Source organism: Canis aureus, chromosome X, assembly GCF_053574225.1.
Source record: "Canis aureus isolate CA01 chromosome X, VMU_Caureus_v.1.0, whole genome shotgun sequence".
Lineage (NCBI taxonomy): Eukaryota > Metazoa > Chordata > Mammalia > Carnivora > Canidae > Canis > Canis aureus.
The window spans coordinates 94,863,996-94,891,773 of record NC_135649.1 but is presented as its reverse complement, the minus strand read 5'-3'; the positions used below and the strand labels follow the sequence as shown (position 1 = coordinate 94,891,773).

Here is a 27,778-nt window from a genome sequence, read left to right as displayed (position 1 = left end):
TGCTGCGCATGCGCAGAATCTCCAGGCCAGAATCCACTGCGTCTGATCTGCTGAGAGGGCGTGTGTGCTGTGTGAGGTGACCAAGTCCACGTAGCCCAAAGGAGAATCTGTGTAATACAGACCAACGGTAGGCAAATTAACTTACCACACCTCTGTAAGAGGCTAGAGGTCAGCCCTGGGATATAGTAACTTCTGGAAGTCACAGCTCCCTGAAAGCCGCCTGAATCTGATTAGTGAAGTTTCTAGGAGCCAAGTGGCCAGCAATAGACATGGCCCTGCTGGCAACTACAACTTAAAGCACAGCCCACTGGCCAGTATTCCTGAAGGTTAGGATACTGACATCAGCTGGATTTTCAGTGGCAACAGTGGCATGAACAACTGCCAAAAGAAGGTTCTCTCAGGTTCTCTTCAGATTTATGATGTAGATGCCATCACTTTTTCTTTTGTAGATGTCCTGTTTCATTTGGAAGTCAAGGTTGGTGACACCTAAGTGCGTTTCTGCTGCAAGGAATTTAAGGACATTCTCCGTCTTCATTTTCAAGAAGTCACAAGGTACAGACATAGTGAACATTTCCCTTTCTGACAGGAACCTAGGACAATGCTATATGGACTCTTCTCTGAGTAGCCGGGAAAGGTAGAATCTATTTTTTTTTCTTTTTAAAACGAATGCATATCTCTTAGGTCTCTACTAAAGTGCCCCCAAAACTGGGATAGCCTGGTAGAAAATGCAAACTTACCACCCAGGTAAAATTTCCAAATATTATTTTCCACTGAAAAGAACTACCAGAGCTCCTTGAAGATATATCTGATTCCAAGCTGTGATAAAAAATATCCAAGGTGAGCCTAGTTCTCTTGTCATTTCTGAAATCCTATACCTAAACTCTCTCACAGACTAGAAAGGACACAGGAGGCAAGGTGAAGAGACTTCCATTAGCCACAGATAGGACAATCTGAGGTTCAAAAAGAATAAATACTGAGATGTAGAAAATCTATTAAAATTGGTAATTACACTTAATAACATAATTATACTTAATCCTTCTTGTTCATCTCTTGAGATTTTACTTAGGCAAGCAGCTCATTATTCAGGAAATTCATACATAACGTGAAACAATCAATGAGACTTGCACAACACTACTTATGAAATATTCTTGCCAAAATAAAATAAAATAATATGAAATAAAATAAACTGAATCAAGTGGACATCTAGGTCTCACAGTTACATGAAATTTTGACAAATAAGAAAATACAGGAGAATTTTAAACACAAAACAGAATAGTATATGAAAACACAATAAACTAAAAAATATAGAAGTTAGGAAATAATATAAGATCAGAAATTGATGAAATTCAAGAAAAAGGAAATTTGTAAAATTCAAAGCAAATACAAATAGAATCAACAAGATAAAAGTTGATTATTTTTAAAACATAAATAAAAACACTAGTAAAATTAAGAACAGCAGCACATATAAACAATATGAAAGAGGAAAGAGACAAACAATAAGTAAAGATAAAACTCAGACTACAGGAAGAAAAAGCAATGAAGAATTTTATGACAATGAGCTTGAAAATGTAGAGAAAATAGCCAATTTCCTGGAAAATAATTGTTATAAAAACTGACTCAAAAAACATTGTCTTATCACAAATAAATTGAATCAGTATTGAAAAATGTAAAACAATAACAAACAAGGGCTAAGTGGTTTTCAGCCAAATCCTACCAAATTGCAAAAAAAGGATAAATTAAATTATATACACACATTTTCAGAGAATACAGAAAAAAATAGATTACTCCCTAATTCACTTAATGATGAAACTTTAACCTCAATAGCAAAACCTGGCCATGGCAGACAGAAAGAGAAAGAGAAGCTGATGACTAAAGCACTTATTAACAACATAAATGCAAAGATCCTACCAATATTAGCAAATTAAACGCAGCACCGCAAATATATGTAATACATAGTGACCAGTTGGAGTTTTTAGAGATTTTCAAGATTTTATTTGTATAACAGACTTCGGCTGCCATGTTGAGAAGAGACTGACATGGGAGAAGAGACAGAGGTGGAGAGCAGCTAAAAGTAGAGTTTCCAGTTAAATTTTTATTGGCTAATTCTGGCAACTCTAGTTAAGAGGGTATTGCAATAATTGAGTTGAGATGTGTTGTTGGCTTGTACCAGGGTGGTGGCAAGGCAGATGGTGAGCAATGACCAGATTCTGGAAACATTTTTATATTAAATTCAACAGGCCTTTTTTTATGATTTGGATAGGGGTTATTTTCTATACCTTCTGTCTATCATCATTTGCCCCACTCTGTTCTAAGCCATTATCATCCCTTACTGCAGTTCTGAAAGTTTCCTAATTGTTCTGTTTCTTCTAGCCCTGTCCCTTTACAGTTCCAAATTTCCAGGCTAAGTAATATTTCTAAAAATGCAAATCTGATTATTTACTACCTAAGTACCTTCAATGACTTACTTTTGCCCTTTGGACAATGTCTAACTCCTTTTTTTTTTTAAAGATTTTATTTATTCATGAAAGACAGAGAGAGAGAGGGGCAGAGACACAGGCAGAAAGAGAAGCAGGCTCCATGCAGGGAGCCCGATGTGGGGCTTGATCCTAGGACTCCAGGGTCACACCCTGGCCTGAAGGCAGATGCTCAACCGCTGAGCCACCCAGGCGTCCCTAATATCTAACTCCTAAAATTAGATGAAATTCACTCTGGAAGGCCACCGCTTCCACTATGCAACCTTCATCCTCTGTCTGGCTAAGTCCTATTCATTCTCTATTTCTTAACCTAAATGTGGCATCCTCAAGAAGACCATCACTGTACCATTGCAATAGGCTTACATAAAATTGTAGTTTCTCCTACTGTTACATTCATCAAGCTACATTATAATCATTTATTTAACTGGATGTTTTCTCAACTGTTTTTGTGACTTAGAGGAGGAGAAAGATGTAAGTATCTTGTTTATTATTGCATCCCTAGACCTTGAAGAATGTTTGACATAGAGTACATAATAAGTATTTTAAATGAGTGATTAATAAATTAGCTAATTATGTATTTACATTTCATATTTGCACAAGGATTATTGAGATCTACAAAATAACAAATGCTATGCTTCATAACAGCACACAAAAAGGTGCCACTAATTATTTGCTAAAAATAACTACATAGAATGAGTTTTTTAAACTTAGAATATAAATTGGTATATATGTTACAAAACACAATTTTAATGGCACACACTTTAACATTTTACTTTAAAAATAATCTCTTCAATCTCTGATTAACTAGAACTTACTTCATTTCTATATTATGAAAATAAAATGCACTTTTATTTCTATATATTTCACTACCTAGCAATAAGATGATTTAAAAGAACAAACACATTAGAGAACATTTCTTTTTCTTACTGTAACCAATAGTGAAAGATAATGAAGTAACTCTAAAATGGAAGTCCATGAGGCATAAGAATTGTAAAAAAAAGGACATATTTAAAACTGTAGAGAAAGATTAATGATTTAAGTGTGTGTGTTACTGATAAACTCGACCTCACATCAAAAAAAAAAAAAAAGATACAGGGGTGCCTGGGTGGCTCGGTTGGTTAAATATCTGCCTTTGGCTCAGGCCATGATCCTGGGAATCCCAGATTTGAGTCCCACATTGGGCTCCCTGCTCAGCAGGGAATCTGCTTCTCCCTCTGCCCCTCACCCTACTCATGCTCTCTCTCTCTCAAATAAATAAATAAATAAGATATAACATGAAACTAGAAATATTGTGAGCTTGTGGCCTTTTTAAAGTAATAACGTTTCTCATTCTAGCTAGAGTTTGAACCAACACTAATCTCATCCTATCTACCCGACTTAGTCATATGCAAAAATCTGATACACAGCCCCCAATGCCCAGAACTTACTTTCTAAAAGGTTTTCTCTTTCTTTGTAAAAAAGAAATAGCACTTCTTAGACAATAGCTGATCTTGTGACCTGGAACATATTATGACTCCCCCCAAATGAGGAAGATTTCAAAGGTAACTGGGATAGTGCAAGGATTATATGAATTCAGCTAAAAAAGATTCTCATTGTTTAAGCTTTGATGATAGATGCATAAGAGGGAAAATAGTACTATAATTATTTTGAACAAGTTGAGTCTGTAAATAAAAGCATGATCTTTAGTTATAATCATAAAAAGAAAATTTAATATGAAATTTAACAAGAAAGTTATAATACAAATGAAAGGTGATATAGTAATTTTAACTTAATTCAGTAGTTAATTTTAATAATAAGGGAGTATAATGTATATAATGTTCTTTTTTCTGTTAATTATCTTCTTATGGGGATTCCTGGGTGGTTCACCGGGTGAGCATCTGCTTTTGGCTCAGGGTGTGATCCCCATCTGGGGATCGAGTCCTGCGTCAGGCTCCCTGTGAGGAGCCTGCTTCTCTCTCTGCCTGTGTCTCTGCCTCTCTCTGTGTGTCTCTCACGAATAAATAAAAATTAAAATTAAAAAATATGATTTATGAAGAGTAATTTATACTTTTCTCAATATTTGTTATGCAAGCCAAATTGTTTAGGAAAATTAAGATCCTATAGAAAATTAAGATCCTGATTATAGCTGGTGATTTCCCACCATATATGGGAAGAAAGAAATTTCAAATGGCTTATGAAAGATGAAGAATGGACCAAATATCATATTCCTCACTGACTACGACATGAAATCTCCAAATGACAAAACTAAATATAATTGGATGATGATAAAGCTTACTTGTTTTCAATACTGATAACAGACTAGATCGATATATAGTGTTTAATTGGCACCAGGCTACAGAGCATTGGACAAGTGAGAGTGAAAGAATAGATTACTTTGGGAAAGCTGACCAGAGTATAAGATATCAAAACTTAAGAGAAAGATTCAAGTTTGATATAATTACTGAAGCTTTATAATTAAAATAATGGGACCAGGGACTCCAGTTTCACTTATCTTAAAGGGCACAACTACATCCCATGCCCCACTCAAGACTTAATTAGTTGATATCCAGAACCTACAACTTTGACTGGTTTTCTTGACATTTGGATTGTTTCCAATCTAAATACCAGGATGACCATAGCTGTAAACTTCCCAAATCTGCTTGGTGAGACAGAATTTATCTGTTTAATTACAATGGCTTCCTAAAAATGAAAACACTTCATCAGAAGTATATAAAATTTAAATATTTGAATAAAGTTTGCCAAAATTTCATTCAGAAAGTCTGTAATAATATAAACCATAAACAATAGTGTATAAGAGTGATTTCCCACAGTTGCCTCCCTAAGTGTCTATTTTCTTCTTTACTAACAGAAAGCACATTTCATGTGTTCAGCCCAAAACTACATTTCCTAGTGACATTGCAACCAAGAGTGAGCAAAGAGTTGAAGCATAAATCAGGTAAGTCTTCTGGATATTCTACATTCTTCTTCCTTTTCCTGCTTAGAATAAGGACATGAAGTAGGGCTATAGCAGGAATCTTGGAGCCAGAGAACTTGAGAATCAAAATTACTTGCTAAGGATGATGGTAACTTTGGAAGTGCCAATTGAGTCCTGGATTGCATACACATGTAACTTATTTTAAATGAGAAAGAAAACTCTTATCTTATTAAAGTCATTTATTAAATATATTCTCTTAGGAATCCTTTTTAAAAATTATGTTTATAAAAATATTTATTCTTAGTTTAATTTTAACTTCTTTCAGGGCTTAGTATCAGTTCATCTTTACCAGGCTTGTATATTTGTGAGCTCTTTTCTCTGTCTTATCCAGTTTCAACGTTTTTAATAAATCCCACTTGTGATGACTCTCAGACTTGTATTTCTGTCTGAGAACTCTCCTCAGAAACCCAGACTCAACTGCTTTCTTGAAATCTGAGATTTTCTTTTAAATGTCCCAAAGGATACTCACACTTAAAATTTCCCCCCACCCTGTACATGGAACATTCTCCCCAACACCGAACCCCCATCTTCTACAATATTTTAGCTTAATGAAAGACTATTAATGTCCAATCAATTGCACACATCAAAAACCTAGTTTTCAGTCTGGTATATCATTAAGATGGGTACTTTCTCTATCTCCATCACCACCACTCTAATTCTTCATCTCTGGAGGTGCCCAAATAAAATGGTGTCATAGATAGCTTCCCTATATCCAAATTGTCCCCTTTTAATCTATCCCTAAATTCCAGTGTGAACTTTCAAACATGTAAATTTGAACATGTACCTCACACACAGACAAAACACACACACACACTCTTACCTTAAATCAGTCAATAGTTTTCCCATGATTTTCATATAAAGACCAAAAATTTTAATATGGCCTATAAGGCCATGCATATTCTGGTCCCTACTACTACATATGCATCATGTGGCACTATGATCCGCTTCTCTCCTCTGTAGCCACAGTGGCTTCTTTCAGTTCCATATCCGTGTCTTGGTTACTTTCTTTGCAGAATATTTGAAAATACCTACCCTTCATCCCAATGACTCTGATTACTACTACCATTCTTTAGTTCTCAACATAATGAAAACTTTCTCAGGGATCCTTTTTGATTCCGTCTCTGGGTCATATCTCCTGATTCTCTCTCTAGCAATGTGTAAGTACAAGTATCACCTTCTAGTACTATGTGAAATTTTTGTCCTTAGTGCCTAACATAGTGTCGTCTGTAATAATGGTACTACATATAGCTATCATTAACTATTTTATGACTCAATTAATCTATATTTGTGCTGACTAGAATATATCTTCAGGTGCTTCTTTTAAGAGAACATGGGTAGTTACTTTCTCTGCTCTTTGCACATAACATAACTGACAAACCACCTAGCATATAAATATTTTTTACTTTCTTTCTCAAAATACTGTGGATTCTACTCTACTCTCTTCTGCATTTATTATTGCAGAAGTTTCAAAGGTCATTTTTTATTCCTTAGAGTAAGACTGATTTTCTGCCTCCTTGATTTTAGAATTATTAATTTTTTCTTGAAATGTTTTACAAATTCACTAGGATAAGCTGAGGTATTTTTCTAGGTAAGCACTTTGTCTTATAAGCCAAAACTTTCTTCAGTTGTATAATGTTTTCTTAAATTATATCTTCTATTGATTTTCTTTCATTACCCTTTGGTTTTGATTTCCTCCTTGGGAAAATAAATTTTCTCATTCTGTCTTCCCCATGTCTTATCCTGTAGTTTGTGATTGTCTTCCCCCTTTTTTTGTTATACTGTGTTCAGGGAAAGTGTCCTACATTTGTCCTCCACAGGATGGATTAAGTTTCTGCAACACCATCACTATGCTTCATTGTTTTCGACTAACTGAAATTCAGTCTACAGTATTAAATCTTTGCCATGTTGCCTTGTCTCACTGAACTCTCTATTCCTTTCCTCCTGACTTTGATATCAACTCAATTTCGATCATGGTGTCTTATGTTTTCACATAGATTTAAACGCTCTTACTGAGAATGTAATATCAGTTTCTTAAAACTAGTTTCTACTCATATGGTACATTTTTCTCCTAAAGATTGGGTTTTTATTTTGTTTTCTAATTGTTGTTGTTTTTGTGATTTGTGACATCTATGAAATAGAAGATATAAAATTTTAGCTGTTGTTATGTCAGTTTCAGGTCTAAGTGAATTCTCCTTTCTTATAATAACTATGAAATGACTATTAAAATTATTTTCTTTATTTGCAAAACAAAGAGAACTGATCAGCCATGCAGCACCTGGTGCAAAATAGTTTTTATTGTTGCTCTTTTGTAATTGTAAGTTTTCTTTTTGTAACGTAATGCTGTTTGTAATGTTTGAGTTTTCTGGTCTAAAGAAGCATATCTTGGTCTCACTGCCTGGTTGTATGCCCATGAGGTTGAGATCTGTTTCTAGATAGTCTTAGAAATTATTTTCACCTCTCAGCAGAGGTGATAAATAACTACATGCTCCAAAGGACACCATTCTCATAGTTCTCTCAACTCAGAATGGTACTGATTGTAAAATGAGAGGCATAAATGGGGCAGATTGGGGAAGACAGATGATATACCTATCTTTTTTGAGGGGGAGAGTTAATTAATTTAACAGATAGATGACTGGAAGTTTTTATGGTCCCTCCTTATTTCTGTTGTCTATACTGTATTCTGCCTCATGAGCTTACTTATGCTTTAGTAAATAAAAATACTTCTTTGAGCCTTGAAGATTAAAGATTCTTAGTTTCCAATCCTGTTAAAATTTTGCAACTTTTTGGAAGATTTCATGTATATTCCAATGGTTGGAGGGAAAACTAGTGGTCATTATCTGCCATCGTAACTTGAAAATCCCTGCTAAATATCTGTAGCATTCTTAAGGAGAAAATTATTACTGATTCTAGAGACTAACTTACAAAAACTATTTGGGTACACAAATAAATGTTGTGTTTAGACCACCTATCAGTATTTGAATTTTTTCTTTTATAGTACTTTCAACTAAATTTAAAACTCCAATAATATTTTTATTTTTATATTTACAGTTCAAAATAGCAATTAGAATGTTAAATGTACTGTAGATGACAAAATATATATTCATAGGCAATGCCAGATCTTTTGTTTCATTTAATCAACTATACACTGATTAGTTAGCATTTGTGGGAAAATGAGTATATTTGATCAATGTAAATTGATGGTGAATTATTACAACCTCATAACTTACTTTTGTGCTGGTAATTTTTTATTTGAACTTACTACATAGAAGGCAAAGCCCCCTAGAAGTTAGAATGTAATTTTTACATATATTTAATGATTTTTCTACACTACCTGCCTTTGATTATATTTTTCTCAAAATAAAATGTTGCACTTCTCTTACCAATGCTGTTATAGCACATATCCTAAAAGAAAAAAAACCTTTCATTGCTATAATAATTAACTTAAATGTATGTAACAGTTTTGTAAGAATTATTTAATTATTCAAAATTCATAATTGTTCACTGATACAAAGTAGAAAGAAGTATTTCTTATTAACTTACTTTGTTTTCTGAAGGGTTTTGATAGAATAGGTATATGAATAATATTTTAACAATCATTTTAGAGTTTTAAAAATGTTTTTTCATGGGTTAGATGTAAGTGATATTTATTTTTAATTTATACTTTGTCTGATTAGCAACGGAATTGGAGAGGACCTATAAAAATATACAAGAAAAGTACCACAATGAAAAGAAAAAACTTTATAAGTTATTGAATTTGTAGGATGGTAATATGTAATCTATAATAATTACAGAGGATGACAATTTCTCTCATTTATTAAACATTAAGCTTTGCTAAAGCAAAATAAAAATCTAAGGTGAATCTAACATAAAAATTTAAATTCAGAACATATGAATCTCATTATATAATAAAAGGGAACATCAAATGGGAGATACTTGGATCTGTTTAAAAATTTCTCATATTGGGGTGCCTGAGTGGCTCAGTCAGTTAAACATCAGACTCTTGATTTTGACTCAGATCATGATCTCAGTGTTATGAGATTGGGCTCCACATGTGCTCTGCACTGGGCATGGAGCCTGATTAAGATTCTCTCTCCCTCTCCTATCCCCCCTCTTTCTCTCTCCCACTCCAAGAAAAAACATTTTTCTTATATTATCATAGTATTAAATGGACTTCAGTAAGTCCCATCCATTCATTCATTCATCTACTTCATTCAATTTATGTAATATATATGTATTGAGCAGTTACTATTACCAGGCACTTTTATTAACTGATAGGTTTATAGCAGGAAAAGAGAATACAGACAAAAATCTCTGGTATCATGAAGTTTATACATTAGTAAGGAAGAGAAAATGAACATAACAGTAAGGTATATGTTATATGTTGATAATTGTTGGTCAGTTTAAGGACTACACACTGGGGCGGGTTGTGTGAGTATTCAAATTAAGATAGCAAAGGACCTTATTCTCACCCAGATGAAAAGACAACATATTTTCTCACCTCCAGATAATTTTGCTTGTAGACTAGTTCAGCTTTTTTCTTACGAAAATTAGTTCACATTTGCCATTAGTTCACATGCCATAGCAAATGGTTGATAAAGACCCCAGAGTTCCATCTTATGGTATACAGTATACATACTTTACACAAGAAAGTTATAAGTGCAAGTGTATTTAGTGATCCACCTTGGCCAAAGGAAAATTTCAGTATTGCTCCTGTGGGGGGAAGAAATTCTGATTTTTGTGCAACAACATTTCTCAGGGGCTTGTGAGGTTTGAGTGAGCTACTAAATATACGTTGAAATAACTAAACAAATTGCTGCATTGGCTTCATTAGTATTCACAATATGACCTTTGGAAAATATCTACCAAAAACAATTTTGGTTTTGGCAGATTTGCTATTATTCTGTCATTTCTGAAAGTAATTGGAAAATAGGATCAGTTATTTCTAGAGACAAATTTCTGGTTCATGACATTAAGACCATTTAATCTGCATTCAGAATGTCTGTCATCCTCTTTGCTATTATAGGATACACATCTAATTAATTTAAAGTCTACATCAGAAAATTAAAAAAAAACTCAGAGTAAAAGGAAACTAAATTTTGGTCTTATTTTCTTCTATATGATATTGAAGCCTTATGAGAAGGCTTCTATTTATGAATTCTTCTATTTATATTAAAATTCAAGATTCTATAAGCATGAATACCTTATATGGGTCAAAGTATGACTTTTAAAAAGTTAAAAATGACTTACACAAATATAATAAACATTTTATTGAACTCATTAACTAATGAGGAAAACCACTAAGATGGTAAAACTGACTCCAAGATATTTCATGAAAAGGAGTTTATACAGTCAAACAAGAAAATATCTAAAATGTTTAAAAGTAAGGCTGCTAGGTTAGATACAAAACTCATTATTGTCCTATGGGATAGTCAAACCATAACCATCAGGATTATCTTTTCTATCAGAGAGAGACTTGTATTTTTAGCAAGTAACCTCATAGTGTCTGGGTTCTAATCAAATAGTAAATAGCAAATGTAAACACAAGTACATTCTCCTAGAAAATTATATAATCCTAGGTTGAATTTATTAAACAATATTAGAATAACATTGAAAAGACACACCTCCCACCTTTTCTGCCTTTTTTGTCCAGTTTTAATAATTTTCTTAAGAATCTCTCTGTCTTAGGTCAGGCCAGTATAGCAAATAAAATACTAGGTAGCTAAAACATTTATTTCTCACAATTATGAAGGTCTGGAAGACCAACATCAAGGTGTCAGCATGAATGGGTTCTCATGAGGACCCTTTCCTGGTTTGCAGTTGGCCGTCTTCTTGCTGTGTCTTCATGTCGCAAAAGCAGAGAGATTATATCCCTCATGTTTCTTCTTATAAAGGCCCTAATTCTATTCATGAGTGCTCCACCTTCATGACCTAATTGTGATCCATGGGTCTCATCTCCAAATACCATTACTTTGGGGATTAGGGTTTCAACATATGAATTTTAGGAGGACACAATCATTCAGTCCATAGCATTCCCTGTTTGGGCCATAAATAATCTCTAAATATCGATCAGGAAAAAAAGGTTGGCCTTATTATAGTTTAGATTATTTATTTTCACAAATGCAATAAGAGGTGTTAAATAACCCCATAAGCTTTCTTGATCATGTAGCATTTAACAGATACTGACCTTTTGTTTGTAAAGTTTGTTAAAGAATCCAAGATAGAACCATTTAAAAGATTCTGTAAAGTCTAGGCTAGGAAGTTAAGGCCAGGAAAATTTCTCCCATAGATTTTACTGTTGTATCCATAGAATTAGTAAATTCCCCTTTCCTCAAGTTCCCCAAAATATGCTAAGGTTTTTGGCCTGTCAGGAAGTTACTTTATCACTTGTGAGGCTGAAGCCTTGTAAGCTAGGTACCAAGCCAGTCTCTTATGAAGGTTCTGTAGGCAGCAGTGCCTTTGTTCTTTAATGGTAAGCTTGTTGTACCTGATGAAAAGTGATTCATTCCTAAATGTAACACCACAGAATGTCTTTGGTTGAACAATCAACTTTTACAATTTGAGGTAAAATGGAGACATATCCTTATTGAAATAATGAAAATAACTTTACCACAAAAATAAGGAAACTCTAAAAATATTTGTTTCTGAATTATAAAACTTTATTGAGAATTATATTCCCTTTTAAAATGCTTCATTTCTATTTATAAAAAAATAAAAAACTTTAAATTGAGGGTAAGAGATCTACAAGGAAGAAAAAGTGATTCCTTGTATATTCATCAGTAGAATATTAAAACAACATCAACAATACTCCAAACAAATAAACACTATTAACATTTTCTCATAAGTTTTTTTCAGTCCAAGTAATTAATTCTTGTTTCCTTGGACCATGGATCAGCAGTCTGCCTCCAATGAAATCATCTTGTTCTGAAATAATCTTAGGAAGCCTAATTCAGCCCTCCAGTACTGTTAGAAAGATTTCTAAGTGATATAAGCTTGGCAATCTTTAGTCAAGAGTCTTTTCTTTCACATATCAATAATTAAGATATTTGGTAGTCCTTTCCTTGAGTCACAGAGACTGACTGACCTTCTTTATTGAATACAGGAGTTCTATCCTTAGAGTCTTCAAGTAAAAATCAGAGTAAAGTTCACCTATAGATGAGAATAAATGGCTGTTGTTAATTTATAACAGTAATCAAGAGTATTAAAATGGAAGTGAGCTATTAGGGAGTACAACCCAATACTATTTCATGAGATTCTAATTGATTGCCATTTGAGGATAATAACTGAATATTATAAATAATGAGCACATTGACAAATCCCATGACCTTGCTGTGAAGTGTAAAATCTCTTAAACTTTTATATTAAAGTCATTTTATGTGCAAAATTAACTCAGGTAAGGTTGAGTTTCCTTATTTTTTAAATTATTCTTTTTATTCATCTCTTATTTTATTCATCTTATTATTGTAATTGTGTTTACATTTGCTATTTACTATTTGATTAGAACCCAGACGCTATGAGGTTACTTGCTAAAAATATATTGAGCTAATTAATAAATAAATTGAGCCAAATAATCTTAATTTTTATAGTATCTTTTTTCTTGTTGTTAATTAGGAGAAAGAAGAATTCTTCGTGATTTTCTAGGGCCTGCTGGGAAATTTCAAAGATACTTTCATGTGTAAAGATATCTTAATTTTTTTAATTAAGGGTCTGGTCTAGGGAAGACAAAATCAAAACAGTTACCAAAGGAGATTTAGGTACTTGATTAAGATAAGATGAGGGCAGCCTTGGTGGCTCAGGAGTTTAGCGCCGCCTTCAGCTCAGGGCGTGATCCTGGAGTCCTGGGATCGAGTCCCACATCAGTCTCCCTGCATGGAGCCTGCTTCTCCCTCTGCCTGTGTCTCTGCCTCTCTCTTTCTCTCTGTGTCTCTCATGAATAAATAAATAAAATCTTAAAAAAAAAAGATAAGATGATGGACACTTGAGAAACAATATTTGCTTATCTATTTAATTCAAGTGTCAATATAATGTTTTAAAATAAACTAGAAGAAGGTGACAAATGGTTGTAAGAATTTCAGCTCTTTAAAAATGAAGACTCTTTTTTTTCTTTTAGTTTTTAATAATCTATAACAGAGGTTAACAACTGATGGCCCATAGGCCTAGTCATGAGTTCATGGGTACAGTTCATAAGCTAAAAGTAGTTCTGTATTTTCAAATGTTTGATAAAATTTAAATTAGGGACAACATTTTGTGGGATATGAAATTTCAATATTCATAAATATTATTGAACACAACTACACTTAATTTTTAATTTTTTTCACTTAATTCTTTATACCCTTGGGGAGGAAAAATTTTTCTCTACCTTTCAAGATTCTTTTGGCTGGTATAATAATTAAATTAACATGAGATAGATTGACACACCTAATTTAATTCTGTACATAGGGGAACTGTGGAAGAATATAAGGCCCAGGAGCTGTCAGGCAATTGAGACTTATGCACCATCCAGAACTAAGGAGAAGGGGGTAGGAGCCTGGGAATTCAAAAGGAAGGCAGATAATTCAAAAGAAAATGAAAAAGAGTAAATGTTTAGTAAACAAATGTTTGCTGGGCTGTACAGAAACATTGGGACACAGAGAGGAATTTTAGCAAACATGCTTTGCTATGTTTCTCCCTGTCTACCACACCTAATTCATATTATACTGTCATTATCTATGGTGATAGCTCTGTCCTGGAGCAGGTCCTCTATCTAAATTCTTTTAGGCAGTTAGTGGAGAGACAAAAAAGAAAAACTTCTTGAGTCTTCTGTTTCTTAACAATAATCAACTTAATGGGCACCTGAGTGACTCAGTTCGTTAAGCATCCAATTCTTGATTTCGGCATAAGTTATGCTCTCAGGGTTATGAGATCGAGCCACATGTCAGGCTCTGCCCTGGGCATGGAGCCTGCTTGAGATTCTCTCTCTCCCTCTCCTTCTACCCCCTCATCTTTCTCTCTATATCTCTCTCCCTCGCTATAATCAACCTAAAATAATCCACATGCCAAAGAAACACATTTTATGGTGGCAAATGTCCCCCTTTCCATATATTGTCTATGGCTGCTTTTCCACTGTAGTGACAGAGTACTTGTGACAGATCTTATAGTCCTTATAGTCCTCAAAGCCTAAGATATTTAACAGATGGCATTTAACAGAAAAAAAAAAAAGATTGCTGACTGCTGTTCTAGAACTCGATAGAGTCAACACAAAGCACTGAAAATTTTTTGAGTGAAATACTGAATTCTGCTCTCTAAGCAGATTACACAAAGAGTAACCTTTTTATTCCTCCTTGTTAAGACTTAAACCTGTAAGATGAATTGTCATTTTAACAAAGAGAAAACCAACTAAAAGATTCACAGCTTCTTCTTTATAAATTATCTTGTGAATAAGCTCATCAACATTGAGCAAAATTTGTCAAAATGTTAATACATGTCAATTTTTCTTTTGAGTTCCATTATTTGCAATTATATAAACTAAAAGACTGAATTTCCTTACTGCAAAAATTCCACTACTTTCTCTATCCAGGATTTGTCTTTTGAAATAGACACCTTATTTTACCAACTTCTTTCTTTCTTTCCTTCTTTTTTTTTTTTTTTTTTTTTTGGATAAAACACATCCCATTACCTTGCACACACATCCGTGCTTTTCTACTATTATTAATTTAATAGAGTTTCAGTTACCCACAGTAACTATATCTCTTAACCAATTTAACTTCTTTTTCACAAGGTAAACACCTATCATACAAAACAATTAACAGATGAGCAAAACTCAGAATCCATATAAGAATCTTAGGAAGTTATGTACACACGTCCATATTACTTTACATTAAATTATTATTGTCTAAGAACTTTGTCAGAATTATGAATATAGTTTTAAATTTTTCACAATCCTAATCAATGTATAGAAAAAATTTACCGCCTGAACAATAAGCCAATATAAAAAGTTTGTGAATTTCAGAATTATTAGTCTCTTCATGAAAAAACAAACTTAATATAATAAAAATATAATACATTGATTAAATTATACTTAATACTTATAAAAATTTGAGAAAAGTCATAACACTGTTTTGAAACCAGCCTCATTTGTTCAGAGATTCACTTTGAAAATGTGAACTTGGATTCTTACCTAAACATGCTCACAGTTTCTGTAAAAAATATTTTTGGGGTGCCTGGGTGGCTCAGTTGGTTAAAGGTCTGCCTTTGGCTCAGGTCATGGTCCCAGGGTCCTGAATCAAGCCCTGTGTTGGGCTTTCTGCTCAGTGAGGAGCCTGCTTCTCCTTTCTCTGCCTGCCACTCTGCCTACTTCTGTGCTCGCTCTCTCTCTCTCTCTCTCTCTCTGCCAAATAAATAAATAAAATCTTAAAAAGAAAAATGTTTTCCTCTTAAAAAGCTAGCATGTTTAAAGTTTCAGCTTCTTTATTTTCTGTACACTTTTAGAAATGCTAGATATAGATACATTTATAAATCTCCATAAACCCATTAAAATAAAGCTCCATCAATTTTGGAGACTATATAACCTAATTCATTAATACTCCTTGGAGATAGAAAAATATTTCAGATTACAAGAGGCTCTTCTCAATTAGACACCCCAGCAGTAAGAGAGCTTACAGTTTCATTTCTCTACTTCAGTCATAAGGAAAAAATAAATGTAAAAACATAAAAATGTAGCCCTTCAGCTATTAAGAGACTATTTTTGGGGCTATGCTAAGTTGCAACAGGGTGATTTTTGTGATTGTGAGACTAACAAAGTAATTGTCAAACTTTATTTTATAACTTCCATGGGGCAGGACAAAGCAGATGGTAGTGAGATACCCACTGGGTCCTGCAGGACTGGGGTCTGGGGAGCCAAAACCTTGGCTGCATTCCAGGAAGAATAAGGGATAGCCCTCTTTGGGAAACTCCCTTACATTGGACTGAAAGAAAGCAAAATATACCATCCCAAAATATTCCTCTTTGGCATATTGATTATTTTAAGCTAGTTATTTTTAAGAAACAGCAGACACAGGTGAAGCTCTGAAAACTGAGTAGAACTTACTCTTTTGTAAGAAATATTTACATTTATAGAGAAATCTCCATTTGTAAGGGTTACTCTTTCTCTGTATCAAGAAGAGAAAGTTGACTCTAAATCTCTAGAAACTGATTCAGAAGGCAGTGACTTAAATCTACATAACAACCTTACTCTTATTTACTGTCCTTTTCCTTGTAGCCTCTCATAACTGACTCCCCAGTTTAAAATTAGGAATTAAATTTAAACAACATCTTTTGTTTTTAGCTGGAGATGAGATTTAAGATGTGACTTGGGTGATTCAGACAAATTACTCAGTTTTTCTGGGTCTCTACCATGTATACATACATGAGGTATACATGCTATTAAACTTTTTGTTTTTCTCTTGTTAATCTTTTTATTACAGGAGGATATCAGCCAAGAACCTAGAAGAGTAGAGGGAAAATTATTTTTCCTTTCCCAAAGACATTGAAAATTCACTCAGAGCCAGGACCTATATTCTTTCCCATTGGTTCCCATTTTTATTCATCAATGCTTCCTTGATTGCTTTGAGAGGTTACTTCTACCTTCCTTCTAGTATCCTAGCTCTTAAAAACAATAGCCATAGTAAGTACACCTGAGTTGGAGAATCACAATTGTTCTCTCTACAGGAAAAGATTGCAGAACTGAAAGAAAAGATAGTGCTCACACATACGTGTTTAAATTCACTTATGAGGATTCTGGAAAGGAAATGTCTCTTGATCACTCCCAGACTGATTCAGAATGAAGACTCTGGTACCAACCTCAGCCTTTATTGTGATATTAAAAGAGAGGTTCTGCTAGATTATTTTTCAAGAATGACTGGCTTGAAGAATTGGGGAGGGGCACCTGGGTGGCTCAGTCAGTTAAGCATTGGGCTCTTGATTTTGGCTCAGGTCATGATCTCAGGGTTGTGAGACTGAGCCCCACATCAGGCTCTGTGCTCATGGAGCCTACTTAAGATTCTCTCTCCCTCTCCCCAAACCTCCTTGCACAGTGCATACCCACATGCACACACATTCTCTTTCAGGAAAAAAAAAATAATGGGGGAAAATGCAGTTTATTAAACTTACCTTTGGATTTATTTAATGAATCTTTATAAAGCTATTACTCAAAGGTAAAAAACTAAGGAATCTTTTGTTTAGATTTCATAGCTAGTTTGTCTTAGGAAATCACTTTAGCTTCTTGTTAATTTCACAATATTTATTGTGTTAAAAATCTTTTATCACGAATTTAAAGTTTATGAGACAATGTTTCATGTGTACTCTGGTCCACAGATTCATGGTTGGTCTGTAAATAGAATTGAAATTCAGATTGACTACTATTAACTCTTCACAGAGCAATTATTATATAAATGAACCAATTTTTTTCCTTAAGTAAAATATTCTGCATATTCTATAGGTAATATCCAGTAAGTTGACTAAATGGTATTTGTCTCCCTTTTCAGTAGTAAATAACTAAATGTAATGCATAATATGAAGTAGATGATAAAGCATATAAAACATATTCAGTGAAATGCTGTTTTTTTGTATTATGTTTTACATATTAGTTTTACAGATTCCTTCTGATTTAGCTTATGTAGTTTTATTACTACATTTTTACCATCATATTTAGCAATGTATCAGGAATGTCATAAATTACATTATTTTAAGCTCATCTATGGAAAAAAAATAAGCATGAGTCACATGGAATATGTTTTGGCTAAGAAAATACAATGTTGAATAAATGCTTTTGTTTTTTTTAAAAAATTAAATAATGATATTTATGTTCCTACTTTTGGGGCAATTAAGCCAATGAAAATTAGGAATTAAATTTAAATGAAATAAGCGAATGAAGAGCGAATTTTATGGCTATGTAGGGTGCCTGAGGAAAAAAAAAAACAAAACTTATGTGAAACATGTATGAGGAATATTATGAAAATTTACTGAAAGAGCTAAACAAATAGAAATAAGGGATAGGAAGATTCAGTGTCAAATACCCAATTGTCTGAAATGAAATTCAAACAAATATCTTAATTGCCTTTCATGGATTCTGAGACCCTGAGCTGTGGTAATTGAAAACAAACTATATAGGAAATGGCAAAAGAAATAGTCAAGCTATTCTTAAAAGAGAAAACAAAAGCTGGAGAGGGACACATATTCTGCTAGAAAATGAGATAATACCAATCAGTAGTCATTTAAAAGTCCTATACTAACATAGGGGCAAACAAGTAGAAATGGATGCAACCATTTAATAATATCAGATTTTATAAATTTGGGTGGTGGTGGTGGTATCACGGTATTTATTAAGTTTTATAATAACATATATGTTACGTGTATTCTTCTTTATGGTATATTATTTATCTTTGATGCACATTGTCTCAGACCTTAGCTGGGCAGAAATTCAAGACCAACTTAGCAGGTGGATCTGGCTTAGGGTATCTCATGATGTTCGGTCACATGTCAGCCAGGGCTGCCAACATCTTAAGAATTGACTAGAGCTAGAAAATCTGCATCTATGGTGCCTCACTCACATGCTTAGTGCTGTATTTTGGAAGGAGGACTCAGTTCTTTCTTACTGAATTCTTCTTGCTGGGCCTACATGGGCTGCTTCATTTTTTTTGTTGTTTTGTTTTGTTTTGTTTTGTTTTGTTTTGTTTTATTACCATGTGTCAGCTGGCTTCTCCCAGAAGAAGTGATTGAAGAGAAAGCAAGGTAGAAACTATAATACCTCTTATGACCTAGCTTTTGAAGTCATACACCATCAGACACCTATTGAATAGGGGAGGAAACTACACAAGAGCATAAATATCTAAAATGTGGAGTACTGGATGCCATCTTGGCTGTTGGTTATTATAGTACATTTCATATATTACATTTTTAAAATAAAGAAAAATATCTTTCCTGAGCAATGGAATACCAACTAATCTCCCCAATTATGCCCTAAATACCCTGAAAGAATGCAATTTATATAATTATTTATTAAGCCATAACCTCACCCACAAGAAAAAATGCCACAGGGCTTATGAGAAATATTTACTCATTGACTGACTTATATAAAATAAATTTATCTAAAAGTGTTGGGTACCTTGATAAATAGGAAAAGCTTGATATCTTTACATGACCAAATGCTGCCATAATATGACAGACCATTTTCATTTCCAGTATTTTGTTTGAGGTTTGAACATACTTTTTTCTGCATAAAAATCAATGATTTTTGAAGAGTATTTTGGCCATTCCATCTATAATCTATATCTATATGTTACAGTACATATGAGAAAATGATAGTGTGACATTAAGTAGTTATCTTTATACCTAGACCCTAACAAATTTAACTTTTAAAGGAATATTGCAATAAAAAATATGCTTAGTTCTTTCTATATTTATTTCAAAAACAGTAAAATTAGTGTTATTTCTCCTTTGAAATATGGATATAAGTATTGAGTAAGCATAGTTAATGGAATTTTGCATACTCACATATATCCTGTTGATCAAATAAAGTATAGTAAAACTATGAAGTTCAGTATTGTATTTGGAGCCAAAATGTTTTTGGTTTCTCCTCTGATGTAACAGAACTTTTCTATGCTGTTACAGGAGAGTTTTCATCTTTTACTTGGAAAATTGCAACACTAGTACACAAGTCAAGTCTTAAGACATTTAACTTTTGCTTATTGAAACCAATGTCATAAAGTCAAATAGGTAGTCAGTTTATTAAATTAAAATTTGATATGAGGTTCACCCTTGTTGTACAATAGCATTAATGGCCTCCCTGTTCTGTTCTTGGAACAGCAGCTCTCTGTCATGCTGAGCTGCTATGAAGCCCCTGCCGGTAAGTTCATAAGAGCTTAAAACCGTCATCACCACTTATCAGGGTATAAAAATAGTTGAAGCAGATCACCCAGGAAAGCTCTTCATTGTTGGCCTCAATACAAAAACAATTGAGAAATGCCTTGAAACAGTATTTGACAAATATGGAAAAATAGTAGAAGTTATATTGATGAAAGATCATGAAACCAACAAATCAAGAGAATTTGCTTTTGTCACATTTGAAAGCCCAGCAGATGCTAAGGATGCAGCCAGAGATGTGAATGGAAAGTCCTTAGACCGAAAAGCCATCAAGGTAGAACAAACCACTAAACCATCATTTGAAAGTGATAGATGTGAACCACCTCTACCTCCAAAAAGCAGAGGCCGTCCAAGAGGTCTCAGAGGTGGAGGAGGAGGAAGGGGAGGAATCAGGGGGACCTCTTTCAAGCAGGGGACACATGGATAATGGTGGCTATTCTATAAATTTTAACATAAATTATTCCAGGGGACCAATTCCAATAAAAAAGGGGACCACCACCACAAAGTGGCTGTCTTCCTCCTAAAGATTTGCCTCTTCAGGACCAGTTCACAGCAGCAGTGGAATGGAAGGAAGGGCTCTGGTGCAATATGGAAGAGATAGTTATGGAGACACACCTTGAAGGGAACCCCTGCCCTCTTGTAGAGATGTTTATTAGTCCCCAAGAGATGATGGGGATTCTACTAAAGACAGTATTTCAAGCACAGATTACCCAAGTTCTCCTGATACAAAAGATTAAGCACCACCACCAAGAGATTATATTTACTGTGACTCTGGTCATTCTAGTTCACATGATGACTACCCATCAAGAGGCTATAGTGATAGAGATGGCTATGGTCCTGATTCTAACTATTCAGATCATCCAAGTGGAGGTTCCTACAGAGATTCATATGAGACTTATGGTAACTCATGTGATGTCCCCCTACAAGAGGGCCCCTGCCATCTTATGGTGGATGCAGTCTCTGTGATGATTACAGCAGCTCATATGATGGATATGGCAGAAAGCAAGACAGGCAGCTGAAGTGATCTCTACTCAAGTGGTAATGATTAGGATGGCAGACAAGAAAGAGGGCTTCCCCCTTCTATGGAAAGGAAGTACCCTCCTCCATGTGATTCCTACAACACTTCAAGCTGTAGAGCACCGAGAGGTGGTGGCTGTGGAGGAAGCTGATCTGATAGAGGCAGAGGCAGAAGCAGATATTAAAAACAAAACTTTGGACCAAAATCCCCATTCAAAAAAACAAACAAGGAAACAAACAAAGAAAAACCCAATGACTATTAAAAGAAAAAAATGTGTTACCTTTTTAAAATTTCCTGTGAAGTTCTCATACCATTATTTTTATGTCCTTGTGAGGGGAAAAAAGTAAACTTGTTTAACCTTTCTTGACTTTATGACACTGCTTTTGGCAAGCAAATGTTAAATGTGTTAAGACCTGACTTCTGCACTAGTGTATTTTCCAAATAAAAGTGTCCCAAAAGGCCACTTTCTATATCTGATTTTTCCCAGTAAATGGGGCAAACAATTCTAAGACCTTCCACAAACATCTAGCCATCTAAAATGGAGAGGTAAATCCTTCTGCCTGTACAAACAAGCTAGCTATTAGAGGATGGTAGGAGTATACTACTCTTAGGATTTCAGAGTGTCTTCAAACTGAAATCTCAATGTTCTCAGTACGAAAAACCTGAGATCAGATGCTTATGTAAGAAAAGTGCTCTTTGCCCAGTAAATCCAAAAAAAATAAATGGATAATTCTGGCCATATTTTGCCTTTCTGATATTTCCTTGGAATCTACAGGAACCTCCCCTTTCCTCTCTCCCAAAAATACCATTTAAGTGTGTGCTAAGCAACTACAGAACACTAACTAGTTTGCCCAAAACCAAAAAATAAAAATTTAATATTACTTCAATCTTCTTAAATTTATTAAGACTTGTTTTCTGACCTATCATATGATCTATCCTTGAAAATGTTCCATGTGGACTTGAGAAGAGGTGTATCCTGCTGCTGTTGTATGGAATGTTCTATATTATATCTGTTAGTTTTACTTAGAGTATAGTTCAAGTTCAATGTCTGCTTATTAATTTTCTGTCTGGATGACCTATTCATTGCTGAATGTGGAGTTTTGAAGCCCCCTACTAGTATTATATCATTAGCTATTTCTTTCTTCATAACTGTTAATATTTGCTTAATATATTTTGATGCTCCTCTGTTGGGTGCATATAAATTCACAATTGTTACATCCTCTCGATAAATTGACCTCTTTATCATTATATAATTACCTTCTTTGTTTCTTGTTACTGCTTTTGGCTTAAAGTGTATTTTGACTGATGTAAGTATAATTTGCCCTGCCCTCTTTGGTTTCTATTTTCTTGTAATATCTTTTTCTATCCCTTTTCTTTAAACTTATATGTGTCATTAAAGCTGAAGTGAGTTTCTGGTAGATAGCATATAGTTGGGTCTTGTGTTTTTTTCATCCAGCTATTTTATGTCTTTTGATGGTAGAATTCAGTCTATTTATATTTAAAGTAATTATTGGTAGATAAGAACTTGCTAATACCATCTTGTTGTTTTCTGGTTGTTTAGTAGTTCTCTTGTCCATGTTTTTCTCTTTTGCCATGTTCCTTTGTGATTTGATGATTTTCTGTATTGGTATACTTTGATTCCCTCCACTTTGTCTTTTGTGAACCTACTATAGATTTTTACTTTGTGGTTACCCGGAGGATTACATAAAACATTTTAAAGATACAAGTCTTGTTTATACTGTTAACAACTAAACTTCAATAGCCTACAAAAACTACACTTTACTCAACCCATTTATTTTTTGTTTATTGAAATATATTTGGCATATAACAATGTGTAGTTTAAGGCATACAATGTGTTAATTTGACACATTTATATTTTGAAATATGATTGCAGTTATAGAATTAGCTACCACCTTATCATGTTACATAATTACCCTTTGGGGTTTTTTTGTGCTAGATATAAATAAGATCTAGTCTCTTAGCAAGTTTGATGTGTTTATTATATAATGTTGTCAATAATCACCATACTGTGCATTAGATCACCAGGACTTATTTATTTGCTAGTTACAAATTTGTAACATTCAAACAATATCTCTCTCAATCCTCCAGGCCCTGGCAACCACCATTTTATTGGTTTTATGAAGTTGCCTTTTTCTTAGATTCCACATACAAGTGATACCGTACTGCATTCGTCTTTCTCTGTCTGATTTATCTCACTTTCTCTGTCTGATTATGTCTTCAAGGTCCATCCATCTCACAAATGACAGGGCTTACTACTTCCTCATAGCTGAATAACATTTTATTATATATATAAAAGTTATATTAATAATTTATATGTATATATACATATATATGTATATATATAACTTCTTTACCCATTCATCTGTTAATAGGCACTTAAGTTTTCTCCATATCTTTGGCTATTGGGAATAATGCTGCAATAAACATGGTAATGCATATATCCCCTTGATATCTTGTTTTCATTTCCTTTGAGTATATTCTAAGATGTGGAATTGCTAGATGATTTAGTTGACCTATTTTTAATTTTTTGAGGAACCTCCATATTGTTTTCTATAGTAGCTGAGCCAACAGTGTACAAGGATTCTCTTTTCTGCACATCTTCATCAACACTTGTTATCTCTTGTATTCTTGATGATAGACATTCTAATAGGTGTGAGTTAATATCTAATTGTGGTTTTCATTTGCATTTCCCTGATGATTAGTGATGTTGATCATCTTTTCATGTACCTATTGGCCATTTGTTCTCTGGAGAAATGTCTTTTTAGTCCCTCCACCCACTTTTTAATCAAATTGTTCATTTTGTTGTTGTTACTGAGCTGTATGAATTCTTCATATATTGTGGATATTAACCCCTTATCTGATATATGATTTACACATATTTTCTCTCATTCCGTAGGTTGCTTTTTCATTTTGCTGATTGCTTCTTTTGCTGTGCAGAAGCATTTGAGTTTGATATAGTCCCATTTGTTGGTTTGTGCTTTCTGCTGTTTGTGCTTTTGATTTCAGATTCAAAAAATTATTGTAAAGACCAATGTCAAAGGGCTTCCTTTCTGTGTTTTTTCCTAGGTGTTTTAAGGTATGTGGTCATAAATCTTAAGTCTTTAATCCATTTTGAATTAATTTTTGTGAGTGGTGTAAGATGGGATCCAATTCCATTTTTTTGGCATACAGTTAGCATTTTTCCCCAGTGCCATTTGTTGAAGAGATTATCCTTTCTCCATTGAGTATTCTTGGCTCTCTTGTTAAATAATAAGTTAGCCATATATGTGGAAGTTTAAATGTAGCCCCTGTCTTCTGTTCCATTGGTCTGCATGTCTATTTTTATGATGGTACCAAACCGTTTTGATTACTGTAGCTTTGTAATATAGTTTGAAATCAGGGAGTGTGATGCCTCTAGCTTTGTTGTTCTTTTTCATGATTGATTTGACTATTACAGGTCTTTTGTGGTTGCATATAAATTTTAGGATTGTTTTTCTATTTCTACAATGTTTCTTTTATGTCTTTGATGTTACAGTTTACCTTTTAAGACTTTTGTTCTTAAAAAAGAAGACTCTTGTTCTTTAGCCTTATATAAGACTTAAGTAGTTAATACTCCACCATGTTATGGTGTTAAAGTATTCTGAATTTAACCATATTCTTGCTTTTACCCATGTGTTAAAATTTTTCATATTTTCATATTACTAATTTGCATCCTGTCATTTCAGCTTGGAGAACTCTCAGCATTTTTTGTACAGTGGGTTTAGTGGTGATGAATTCCTTCAATTTTTGTTTGCCTGGGAAGGTCTTTATTCACCTTCATTTCTGAAGGACAGCTTTAACAGTAAAGTACTCTTGGCTGGCTGCTTTTTTCTTTCAGCACTTTGGATATACCATTCTACTCTCTCCTGACCTATAAAATTTCTACTGAGAAATATGCTGATTGCCTTATGGGTATTCCCTTGTAAGTCATAAGCTTTTTTTTCTTGCTGCTTTTAAATTTCTCTCTTTGCTTGTGATTTTTTGGACAATTTTATTTATAATATGTCTTGGAAAGGATCTCCTTAGGCAGATTTTTTGTTGTTGTTGACTGTGAGCTTTATAGTCAGCAAGAGCTTCAAAATCTCTCCCCACATTTTGCAAGTTCTCAGCCATTATTTATTTAAATAATCTTCCTGACCTCTTTTCCCTCTCTTCTCCTTCTGGAACTCTATTAATTTTCAAATTGGTACCTTTGATGGTATCCCATAGATCTTTTTTCTTTGCTCTCCTCTAAATGGATAGTTTCAAAATTTCTTATAATTCACAGATTCTTTCTTCTGCTTTATTCATCCTGATCTTGATGGTCTATGTTTCATTTTTCATTTATTTCGTTGTATTCTTCAGCTCCAGAATTTCTGTGTGGTTCTTTTATATGATTTTTATCTCTTTGCTTAACTTCTCTTTTTGTGTATTGTTTTCCTGGTTTCCTTACATTGTCTATCTGTGTTTTCTTGTAGCTCACTGAGTTTTCTTAAAACAGCTATTTTTGATACCAAATGTGTATTTGGTACACATCAAAATGTGTATTTCAGTTATCCCCCCACAGCTCCCCAATTTTTTGTGGGCAGGTACAAAGGACCCTTTAAGTGTTTCTGGAGTTTAAAGAGAGGAATGGGAGACCTAAAGCCTTCCCTGTCTGAATTCCAGGCTGGAGAAGATAAGTTCTTTCCATGTGCAGTAGCTGTCACCTCCTCAAGTCTTTACTATCTGCCTTTGGGAGAGAGATAATTTCTGTCAGCCCCTCTAGAGATTCTGGGGCTCAGACTTTCTATGGGTACACCTGCTCCATGCTTTTTGCTCCCTATTGTGTCAGAATTCTTAAACTTGTATGCTTTCTTGGTATCCTGCAAGGCTCCAGGCCAAGTGCTGACAGCCTCCCTTTTTTTCTCAAAGGTGGAGCTAAAGCTCACATTTATGGTCTCTCCCTCCCTGGCCTGCAGATTTGGGCAAGCTTTCAGCTTTTCCATATGTCAAAGCTTGTTCTCAGCACTCACATCAGGAGCTTGCACAGAGAGCCAATCACAGGGTGGCGTGGGGTGTGCATAAGGTACACAGGACACTGTGGTTCCTATGGGCCAGCTGGGGAAGTAGGGGAGATCTGCAAGTGAGGCATTCCCACCTGTCCATGGATGGGCTCCTTGATGAAGTCTGTGATGCATTTAGTAGGATCTGTGTACCTTAAATCCCTTCTGAGAGTCCTATCTGCTTCTCTCACAGCCTCTTTCCACCCTCCAGTTATGTGGCTCACAATTTAGTACTCTGGATAGGGTGAAAAAGAAATAAGCTCTTTTGGCAGTATCCTGCACAAGGGCAGAAGCCAGGTGCTTATGCACACACTCTCCTTTTCCTCTGCAGGAGAAACCATGGCCTAAGAGATCTTTCTTGCCCATAAGCTGTGCTGACCAAGGGGTGATGCAGGTAAAGTCAAGCCATTTCTCTTACCCACTTCAGTGTGTCCAAACTTGTATGTTTTTGCTCTAGCAATGTGCTGATACTTTTCCTCTGGAAACCTGGATTTTTGAAGGGTTTTCTTGTCCATAGGTGATTGTCTAAGAGTTTTTCCCAAGGGCTCCTGGACTTTGGCTGAGAGGGTTTGGTGCCAGTTTATAAGTCATTGCAGATTCCACATCTGTGACTGAGATCTGTCTGCCTATTACCCAACACACAGGTAGGCAGGCCTTCTCCCAGGTTTCTTGGTATGTGGTATTAAATCCCATAGCTCCCACAAAGGCATTTTGAATGGATATTGAAGTTTTATTTTTTTGGGGGGGGGAAGAAAAATATAAGGAATGTCAGATGCTTCCATTATGCTGACTTCACTTTCTTTTGTTTTCTTTGGAGACCTGTTTGAATCAGTTATTGCCTTGGTTTAACATAAGTTGATTTTTAGAACTCTGCTTGTCACATAGGAAACACTCAACTGTTGCTAAAAATAAATCTAAATTGTAGAAGGCAGCAGAAGCTTTCAATTTATAAAATCAAATGCCAGTGTGCACATATATAATTATATATCACAATATATTAAAATGTATATTAATCTAAGTATAGAACTAAACCAAAATTGACATAGAGTTAAAGAGATTTTTATTTGTTCTTTATTTTGTCCTTTTTTCTGAAATAATGTACATTTCAAACATCTTTTCAATTTCCAAAATCATTGTTCTTTATAAACTAAGTATATAGGGATTTTTCCCATTGCTTGGTAGATGTTTCTCCAAATAATGAAAATGTTAAGCCTTCTTAAAGACACTGTTTCAAATAAAAGAAATTATTTAGAACCATTATGTCTATTTGAGTAAATGAAAATATAATCCTCTCATATATCTCATGTAAATAAAAGATTTTAAAATGACTTATACTGAAAATTTGAGAATGTGAATTGTGTATTTTTAATCTGTG

At 34.2% G+C, this 27,778-nt stretch overlaps 1 protein-coding gene and 1 long non-coding RNA gene across 3 annotated transcripts; both read left to right on the top strand.

Annotated features, from left to right (window-relative positions):
- Positions 1-27,686, top strand: LOC144308017 (uncharacterized). 2 transcript variants are annotated; one of them, XR_013374659.1, is made up of 5 exons: positions 1-127; positions 450-552; positions 5,323-5,409; positions 26,735-26,797; positions 26,921-27,686. It is a non-coding gene; the product is annotated as an uncharacterized LOC144308017 (long non-coding RNA). The 2 variants fall into 2 exon arrangements; XR_013374658.1 differs by having other exon boundaries at positions 26,735-27,686.
- LOC144308269 (uncharacterized) lies at positions 20,278-21,288 on the top strand. The gene is made up of 3 exons (XM_077888589.1): positions 20,278-20,305; positions 20,361-20,582; positions 20,909-21,288. The coding sequence occupies exons 1-3, from the start codon at positions 20,278-20,280 to the stop codon at positions 21,286-21,288; spliced, it is 630 nt and encodes a 209-aa protein (XP_077744715.1).
- Positions 27,687-27,778: the final 92 nt, after the last annotated feature.

Coding starts and splice junctions, on each gene's coding strand:
- LOC144308269 (XM_077888589.1), top strand. CDS start 20,278: ATGCTGAGCTGCTATGAAGCCCCTGCCG. Junction 20,306..20,360: donor CTGCTATGAAGCCCCTGCCG/GTAAGTTCATAA, acceptor GTATAAAAATAG/TTGAAGCAGATCACCCAGGA. Junction 20,583..20,908: donor GAATGGAAAGTCCTTAGACC/GAAAAGCCATCA, acceptor GGCTCTGGTGCA/ATATGGAAGAGATAGTTATG.